The sequence below is a fragment of the Psammomys obesus genome, unplaced genomic scaffold (genome assembly GCF_907164565.1).
Source record: "Psammomys obesus unplaced genomic scaffold, mPsaObe1.curated_primary_1811, whole genome shotgun sequence".
Taxonomy (NCBI): domain Eukaryota; kingdom Metazoa; phylum Chordata; class Mammalia; order Rodentia; family Muridae; genus Psammomys; species Psammomys obesus.
In genome coordinates this window covers 3,648,658-3,658,488 of record NW_026587556.1, presented here as the reverse complement: position 1 = coordinate 3,658,488, position 9,831 = coordinate 3,648,658, and the positions used below count along the sequence as shown (strand labels likewise).

The 9,831-nt window shown below is 41.3% G+C and overlaps 1 protein-coding gene across 1 annotated transcript in view; it reads right to left on the bottom strand.

Moving 5' to 3' along the window:
• Nucleotides 1–9,831, bottom strand: part of Lyst (lysosomal trafficking regulator) — a 166,680-nt gene that overhangs the window by 2,295 nt on the left and 154,554 nt on the right. The window contains exons 49-52 of the mRNA XM_055603918.1: nucleotides 8,699–8,838; nucleotides 8,367–8,464; nucleotides 1,175–1,331; nucleotides 748–819 (exon numbers count right to left, since the gene is read on the bottom strand). Of these exons, the coding sequence (XP_055459893.1) occupies nucleotides 748–819; nucleotides 1,175–1,331; nucleotides 8,367–8,464; nucleotides 8,699–8,838 (467 nt within the window). The remainder of the gene's footprint in view (nucleotides 1–747; nucleotides 820–1,174; nucleotides 1,332–8,366; nucleotides 8,465–8,698; nucleotides 8,839–9,831) is intronic.

Here is a 9,831-nt window from a genome sequence, read left to right as displayed (position 1 = left end):
CTTCCTTCCTTCCTTCCTTCCTTCCTTCCTTCCTTCCTTCCTTCCTTTCCTCCCTCCCTCCCTCTCTCTCTCTCTCTTCCTTCTTTGAGACAGGGTATATCTATGATTTTTGACTGTCCTGAAACTTGCTATGTAGACTGGCCTGGAACACAGAGAGATCCATTTGCCTCTGAATCTCGCTGCTGGGATTAAAGGTGTGCCCCACCACACATAGTCCTTAAATGACATCTATTTTAAAAGTATACTTTGTTTTTCTGGAGAAAAAAGGTAAAGCAATGAAGCATAATAGGTAACTTAGGTTCATTAAAATTTAAATTCAGAACAATCAAAATAACTTTATTTTAATTAAGTATCACATGAATATCAAAACTATTGGTTGAGTTTTAAAGTCAAGTTTGTAAGCCAAGTTAAGGGTGACTGGTGTCTGTTATATCAAGCCCATCCCTGTGGCAGTCAGTCACATGACTGTCACTGCAGAAGTGGAAGTGGACAGAACAGTTTCTATGGTTCCCGAGGCTCCCTGGCACAGAGCCAGTCTGTCTTTCCACTAGATACTAGACACTGAGTTCCATGTAACAGGAGTATGTTGGCTGCTGGTAACAGGGAATCTGCTGCATGGGAAGAGGCTGATGTTTCATGAAGTCTTCATACACACGCCTTCTTTGGGTCTTACACTTTGATGTTTCTCTGACAAAAATACAACCACAAATTATTTTATGAAGAACAAAAGGTCGAGGTAGAGCTTACCTTATGATAGGCTTATTTGATTTGGGAAATGTAATTTCTCTCACCGGCTTCAAGTCCCACGTGCTCCATAACCTAGAGAAATGAGAAGCCATTATTCAGTTATGCACTGAAACACGCTCACATCTGCATACTAAGGTACCAGGATAACCTACTGCAAAGAGAAGCATTGCCTCTGGGGAGCCTGCAGGGGTTGTAGATGGGTATAAGGAACTTTTCGCATACTTTCACAGGATTACTATTTCATAATAACTCAATACTTCCAAATTGCACTAACTTTACTATTTAGAAATACAACAGAGTAGAGACCTATACCCAAAAGTGACTTTAAGTCTCTAAGTACTATCTGTTAATATGCTTGGACATTAAAAGTCATTTCTCAAGCTGCATGATCCATGGTTGGAAGGAAAAGGGTCAAATCCTCTCTTACCTTACAATGCCATTCTCTAATCCGCCAGCAATGACGTTGATGGATACTCCCTCAGGCTGGTTGGAGAAAGCCACAGAACAAATGATCTCTCTGCAGTGGACATGTCCAACGAGGTCCCCATTCACTGTCCAGAGTCTTAGGTCACTGCCCCCTCCAGCTGAAACACCAAATCATCCCACAGATCATCAGAATGTGGAGTCTTAACATGGAGTCCCTTTGGCATTCGTAAGGGCCACCCTTGCTTGCTCAGTGATGAGCTCCCAGGGAGCCCTGGCTGATGACTCTGAACTGTTACACCGAGAGTGGTGCAATCTTACGTATTGTTCTCTGTGGACAGTGGCCAATGATGAAGTGGACCAGTAATAAGGGAAATGAATCAGGACTCTGAGTGATTACATTTCTGTGTATGAACTGGCAAGTCTTAATTATGTTTGAAAGTGCCTAGATATGATTCTCCAAAAGAGAGAAAAATATTCTGTGAAACCATCACAAAGAAGCTACTTAAGGGAGCTGGAGGGATGACTCAGTGAATCAAACACTGTTGTGCAAGGATATGGAACGGAGTCCAGATCCCCAGCAACTACATAAAAGCCAGGTGTGGCGGTTCATGCTTGTAACTCCAGTTTGGGTGTGTGTGTGTGTGTGTGTGTGTTGGGGGGGGGGGGTCCAGACCCAGGCAGATCCGTGAGAACTGCTGGGTGAAATAGTGAGCTGTAATGGGTAAAATTGAGACCCTCTCAAAAAATAACATGAAGGGTAATAAAAATACTGGAAGTCAACCCCTGGCCTCCACACATACAAACACAGGTGAGCAGCACCCCCACCCTTGGGCAGAACTGGCTTAAGGCAAGCATGGTGACACCCGTCTGCAAGGCAAGCGCTTAGGAGGCAGGTGAAGCATGAGTTTCTGGTCAACTTGGGCTGCACATAAAAACCCTACATTTAAAAAGTGATTTATGTGACTTTCAAAACAAGAGAAAAATATTTTCAGTAAAAATGATATGTGTATAACAAAATCTTCAAAAAAAAATCCTTATTCCTCAGAATAAGATTTTATTTATTAAAGCAGAACTAAACTAAGTTGTTCTTTTCAAAGACAACAGAGTAAGGGTCTGGGGAGCTGGCTTGTGGCCAAAGGGCTTGCTATGCAGGCATGAGAACATGAGTTCAGACACCCAGACTGGGCTCCAGTTCACACTGCCAACTTGACACCTAGCCTGGTACACCTGTGAGGAAATCTCCAGCTTAAGTTTAGCTTCTGAGAAGGTCTGTGAGCATTGTCTTAATAAAATTAGTTAATGTAGGAGGAATCTTAATCGTGGGCAAGAGCATTTCCCGAGTTGGGGATCCTGGACTGCATACAATGGGGAGGGCAAGCGGGACACTAACTCTGCCTGTATTAATTCTCTGCCAGCGACTATGGCTGCTTCAAGCGCCTGCCCCCTTGACTTCTCTTCAATGACAGACTTAGCCTGGAGTTGAGCCAGATAAACTCTTCTCCTTGAAGTTGCTTTTGTCAAGTGTTCTATCTTAATATCAGGTGATGAAAGCTGGATGTAATAGCTTGTAACGCTAAGCCCAGTGCTCCCACGGTAAGAGAGAAGGGAGAGACAGAATCACTTGAAGGTAGTGAGACGGCTAGCCTGGCATACCACAACAGTGAATGACAAAAGAGACACTGATGGTAAGGCTCTACTGCTGAAGAAAACGCCTACACAACTCACTGAACACAGACAAGTTGAGCTGGTGCCCACATAGAGCTCTCACCCCTAGTGACCAGTGTTTCGGCACTGGAGGGTATTCCTTCTCCTACCAAAGGAGAAAGATAAGCACCAACCTGACTCCAAACCCTTCAGTCTACAGTGGTGACCTATATGCAAAATCACTAGAGCAATAGTATCACAAAGCTTATGGGACTAATCATCTGCTGTCTGACTGGACTAAAGGCCCACTCGATGGGACAGAACCCATACCAGACAGTGTAGGAATACCAAGAACCTGAGACTAGATAGGCGAGAGTTTTTGGGGAAAATCAAATACTACTATTCTGCTAAAGGAACAAAATGACTCCTAATGATGACGTTCTGCTATACTTGTAGATCCGTGTCTTACTCAGCCATCATCATAGAGGCTTCTTCTGTAGTAGATGGGAATAAATAGAGACCCACAGCCAGATAATGTGCAGAGAGTCAGAGACCTTGAAACACTCAGACCTAAATGGGATGTCTCCATCAATTCCTTCCCTCAGGGCTCAGGGAACCCTGCAGAAGAGGAAGTGAAAAGATTGTAAGAGCCAGAGGACAGCAAGGAACAGCCAGGAAACTAGGCCTTCTAAATGCATATGAGCTCATAGAGACTCTGTAGCAACATGCACAGGTCTGGACCTGATGGTGTTCTGAGAGCAGAAGTGGACATAAGCCTATATCCTTGACCCAAAAACTATCTCCAATTGATAATCATTCACAAATGAAAACTTTTTTTCTCCAGTGGAGTCTCACTGGGCATACAAACCATTCTTAAAGTTAGGCCCATGCCCAGTGGTAGATTAGCAAGAGAAAATGAACTTAGTGTTATTTTTGGAGGTTTGTTTGTTTGTTTTTGTCTCATAATGCTTTATCTAGATATTTTTTTTCTTTTTTCTTACCCCACAAGTCTTTTCTGACTTTGTGCTTTTATGGGATTCCTGTGTTTGCCAATGGGTCTCTGCATCTATATGTGTTTCTTGTGCTTTGTTTCTCTGTTGCGCTTTTTTTTTTTTTTTTTTGCTTTGTCCTGTTCACATTTGTTTGTTTTTATTTTATCTTACTTTTAAAAAATTATCATTTTCATTTTACTTTTAGATGACTTTGTTTTCTAATGAGAGAGGGTAAGAAAGAGTGTGGATATGATTTGTGGGAAGGATCTGGGAGGATTTGGGGGAAAAGGGGCCAAAATAAAAATATACTGTATGAAAATTTTTTTTCCAATATAGAAATAAAACAACAACAAAAAATACCTAGAACAGGTAGCCACAGAGGTGGAAATTAAGCAGGTGACCAGTGGTGTCCCAGTGAGGTGGGCAGAAGGAATGGGACATACTGCTTAGCGGCCACAACAGACTTTATTTTGTGGTCAATGGGAAAGTTTCTGAAATAGTGGTGATGGCTCTACAACATTGCTGATGTAACTGAGCCACTGATGTTTATACTCAAGAAAGGCTTACAGGATAGATTTTATGCTAGGTATCTAATCTTGCCCTTTCCTTAGTGCCATTGAGACTTTTAATTGTAGAACATGGTTTGGGATATGCAGAAAATGGTAAGTTAAAAGAGAACCATCTACTACAAAGAGACACATTAAAAAGTTTTAATATGTGTGTGTGTGCCCATGAGTGCAGTGTCTATGGAGGCCAGAGGCACCGGATCCCCTGGAGCTGGAGTTATGCCTGACATGGATGATAGGAATCAAACGGGTCCTCTACAAGATTACTGCCTACTCTTAACCCCTGAATCATCTCTCCAGACCTGAGAACCACCTTTCTGATCATCTTGAGACACCACAAACCAAACCCATGTGTTTAAGACTATCTGTAGCAAAGTGAGGGACCATTATTCCATACCAGATTGCTTTCATGTGAAACTTAACACACTAACCGAAAGTTGCAAGGGTGGGCATCTCCGTTCTTACATACTGTCTTGGAAATTAAACAGTTGGTGAGCCAGCTGGCCCTTAGAACACTTCCCCAACTTCCAATGGCAGTCTAACAGATGCCAGGCCATGCACATCTCACACTCTTCCAAAGACATGCATTCTGATCCAGACATAGCATGGTTAGAGACAGAAAAAAAACTATTATAATATTCTCATAATTTAATTTCACATCTTATCACTATAAAATCACATTTCATAATAAGAACTGAGGAACTGTGACTAAGAGGAATGAAACTGCTGTGCAGCTTGGGAAGATTTCACACACACACATATATACACATTTTCAATTTGGGTTTCAAATCTACTTATGTGTACTCTCCAAGGGCAGGATTTTTTTTTTTTTTTGTAGGCTATATCTTATGACTTTCTTCCATTTGGAGGCTATAAGCAAATACAAGACCAGTATGGGTCATTGACTAGAAATCTGGTTTGTATTTTAAAAATTACATTAGCTGTATCTAATATTTTTTCATGACTCCTTTTACACAATTCTCAAGAGGCCTTATAAACATTGTGAAGGCATTTTTGTTGAAGGTGGAAAATTTTCTACCCAGTCCTCTGTTATGCTCCTCATTATCTAGGGATCCCAGAATATCCCACTAGTAAGTTTGCAACTGCAGCAAAACAAATTTTGTGCCTGGTCTTCTTTGAACAGTTGATCCAGTAATTAACTCTCCCAAACTGAGCTCCCTTGGAATCAGCCCTGACTTTCAAATGGTGCCAAAATAAGAAAGCAGAGACCTTTATATAAATAAGTATTCTATTATCCCTCCAGTGTCCCTCTGCATGTAACACAGTCAAGAAAAGCTGCCAGTGTGGAGGCTAAGGAAGAACAATTAGCAGGGAATCAGTCATCCGCTTCCTTCCACTGCTGGAGCCAAAGTTCCCTCAGCTGTGGTCAGCAGGATGTACAGATGTTTTCATGATGTGATTTTATGACTGGGCTGGCACAGAAACACTTTTGTATCTGAAAGCACAAACATCACTGAGGTTATTACTTTTCTTGACTACAAAAATGAATGAATGGCTGGGTATGGTGAGGCACACCTGTAATCCCAGTACTTTGGAGGCTAAAGTGGGGGGATTGCTATGATTTTGAGGCTAGCCTGGGTTATGTAGAGAAACAACAAAACAGTGAATTGGTGTCCTATAAAAACAACCACAAAACCCTAAATACCTATGGCTTAAGCATTTAGTTGTTGTCTCTGTTCCTAGCACAAAGTTCCCAAACCCTTAGAATTTCTGTCTTCTAAGCACTCAGGCAGTGGCTCCTGGTGGGACTAGATAGCTTTGGTTCAGGATTAGAGGGCTGGAGCATTCAGATTCTGCTCCCTGCAGAAGAAGAGAGACTGGAGAGTGCACTCAACATCCATGGCTGTGTGCAACTTCACAGAAGCTCTGCCTGACAGGAACACCTCGAGGCTGGAGCACATAGCACTGTGCATCCAAATCTAGCTGCAAGTCCAAGAGGAGAGACTCCTATGCTTGGCATCCTCTTGGACCTGTTCTTCTTTAGCTCTTTATCTGGTTGCTCACTTCTATCTTTATCCTGGATTGAGGTAGCAAGTCCAGGATGAACATCCCTAATGAGAAATGTTCTAAGAACAGAACTTCCAGAGTGTGTACTTGATGGCATAAGCATAAAACCTCATGCCTGACCTTGTATGCTTTGTTGAAGTTGACATGTAGGTACACTAAAGCTACTCACTCAGGCTACTATATCAAGTTACCTTCAGGCTAGTATATAAGGTGTGTATGACACAGAAGTGAATTTTATGTTTAGATTTGGTACTTATCCCCAAGATACTGCCTTATGGATATGCAAATATTCCAGTATCTCCCTGTCCCCAAACTCTGGTCCCAAGCAGTTCAGATCAGGTGTGCACAACTTGTGCAGCGTTATTTGAGCTCTTAAGGTCATTCCATTTATTACTGAACCTTTGTGGGCATGGCAATCCATGTGTTTGCTAACCTCAGGTAGCGTTGGATCTGAAGTGACATGGAGTATGTATCTGTAATCCCAGTACTTGGGAGCCTGAGATAGAACCATAACTAAGAGTTCAAGGCTAGTCTGAGGTATATAGTGAGACCTAAGCTTCAAAATAAGTAAATAAAAATAAATTAATTAAAAAATGTAAAATTAAAAATAAATAAAAATAAAATGAAAAAAAAAAACCCTCAGATAATAGACAAATACAACCAAGCAAAAAACAGAGGCTCACCCACTAGAGATGTGTCAAAGGAACTTTATATTAAATGGATGTTAAAAAGCAAATATTTTCAAAAGATCCTTTCAATTTTTTTTTTTTTTGAGACAGGGTTTCTCTGTGTAGCCTCGGCTGTCCTGAACTCGCTTTGTAGACCAGGTTGGCCTCAAATGCAGAGATCCATCTGCCTCTGCCTCCCAGAGTGCTAATCTTTTCAGTTTTTAAGAGCCTTACAATAGAAATGCAATCATAAAATTTATGAGCTCTTCAACAGATGTAGATGCGTCATATTTTATTTTTTTGATGCATCATATTTTAAACGTAGAAAAGGAACAAACAATTATGACCTTTAATTAGGAGCTATAACTTTCTCCCGGGACTTAAAGCAAGTTATCCCTCCACTGAGTATTCTATACTATTTCATTTCTCCGTCTCAGGAACTGGAAACATACTCAACACTGGCCACTGATGCCCTCTTCTTTCTCCACCCTCTTCTGCCTGCACAGCCCACTTTCCCTGCCTCAGGAAGACTTTTCTATCTCAGGTGGGTGCCTTCCAACTCATGAACCATCAATAAAGGCCCACCAATCTTCTGTGATGGTTCATCACAAATGTCAGCTTGATAGCTAGAATTACCTGGAAGACAGGCCACTCGGTATGCCTTTGGAGCAGTTCCCTGCTGTGTTAACTGAGATGGGACAATCTGCCCAGTATGGGTGACCCTGTTCCCTGGATTGAGATCCCAGAGTATACAAGAAGGACAGAGAGAGCTGAGCATCAGCATTCACTGCCCTCTGCTTCCTACTGTGGACATGATGTGGCCAGCTCCCTCAGGGTCATGCTGCCACGGGTTCCCTACTGTGAAGGGCCATACCCTGGAACAGGAGCCAAAATAAACACCAACTGCTTTATGCTGCTCTTTTCAGAGCATCTTATTGCAGCAAAAGGAAAAGTAATATTATCAAACTCAATTTATCAGACTTGTTTCCTAGCACAAAAAAATTAACAAAGCCAACAGTTAAAAAACAACAACAAAACAAAGCAGTATGGAAAACAAAAGCCAAGCAATTTCAGATAATTAGGTAACAATACTTTTTTTAAAGTATACTCAAAATTTTTTTTTACATCTGTCAGGAAAACCACAATTTTAACTGCTCCCTAAGGTAAGAAGTCAGTTTAGGACCTTTTATTTTAATACACATCCATATCATCACCGAGGTGCTCACACTGAAGGGAGCAGAGAAAAGCCCAGGTCAGGGACTGGGCAGCCCTAGGCTTTGGCTGTGGCAACTTACCTGAGTCACACACAGTAGCAATGTCACCAGATGTTTCACTGGCAGAGACGGCTGTCACGGGGCTTTTGTGTCCTGCCAAACTTTGTACATAGCATAGCCTAAAACAAAAAACAAGTCATGAATTTGCATACAGTCATACACAGGATTACAGTCTTCTGTTTCCTTTCTTCAGCATGTGTAACTCCGTGATCCCTGACTTTAACAAGACTATAGAGTACTTTACTACCTTTGAGCATGTGTCTCAGGCCTAAATTGTTAACATGATGACATGATGTTTGTATATTTGTCACATACTGTAAAAAGTGTAATATTTTAAGCAGCCATGCGTGTACCTGTTTAGGTCCCACACGATGCAGGTCCCATCTCTGCTCACGCTTATCATCACGCTGTAGGGCTTGCAGACACACAAGCTGGTTATCTCTTCCGTGTGTCCATAGAGATGCATCTGACTCTCCATTTCAATTTCTGAGGGCTGGAATGTGAACATTAAGCAAAGTATGAGATGAAAACGCACACATGGCAATCCATAGTATCTCAAAATGAAACAAGTGTTTCATCATTCTTCTTGTCTGATTGTTTTTCAATCCTATTCAACTTTTTTAAGTAATAAGTTAATAAAGAATTATAATTTAAATTTATCGATTTTAATAACTTGCATTGCCTTTTATTTGTATTTGTTTTTGTTTAGTCTTTGCTCAAAGGCACACACATTTTCATAGTTTGTAATACTGCTATACAAATAAATTTATATATATATTTAATTTATATTTTATATTTTACATTCTTCTGCATTTTCTACTTTTAATATTACCTTTGAATAATTTTAGTGGTCTATAATACTCCAAACAGTTATCATAGTTGACATGAGTACCTTTTACTGATATTTAAAACTGTTTTCAAGTTATATATAATGCTATAAAAAGTTGTGTTCCTCTCTGCAGTTTGACAGGTATCAATGCTGTGTCATGTCTCAAAGACTATAATAGATTTTCTAACCAATTATGTCTGAAGGCCACATGGCTGTGACCTGTTTTTTTACTGGAGCGTTTACTCTCATTGGCATTTCAGACTTTCCCATTCTGTATGCTTGTACAGAATGGGGGCTGGCTCACCCCCTGCTGAGTAAGCAGCTCCAGGTTCCCAGGGTGGTATCTCCTGGGTGATCCTTCCTGCTCCTACATGTAGAAGGCAAGTGCCCTGTCTGAACCCACAGCCAGTATCTGCTTAAGATCCTGTGTGTGGAAGCTGCTCCTGAGTTGAGCTGCTTGTTAGGCTCAGCAGGTAAAGACGCTTGATGACAAGCCTGTGTGCCGGATGATCTGAATTCAATCCCCAGAACCCAACTGACTGAAGGAGAGAACCAAAACTTGTAAGTTGTCCTCTGAGCTCCACACGTGCACCATGGCATGCATAAAACACACACACACACACACACACACACACACACACACACACACACACACAC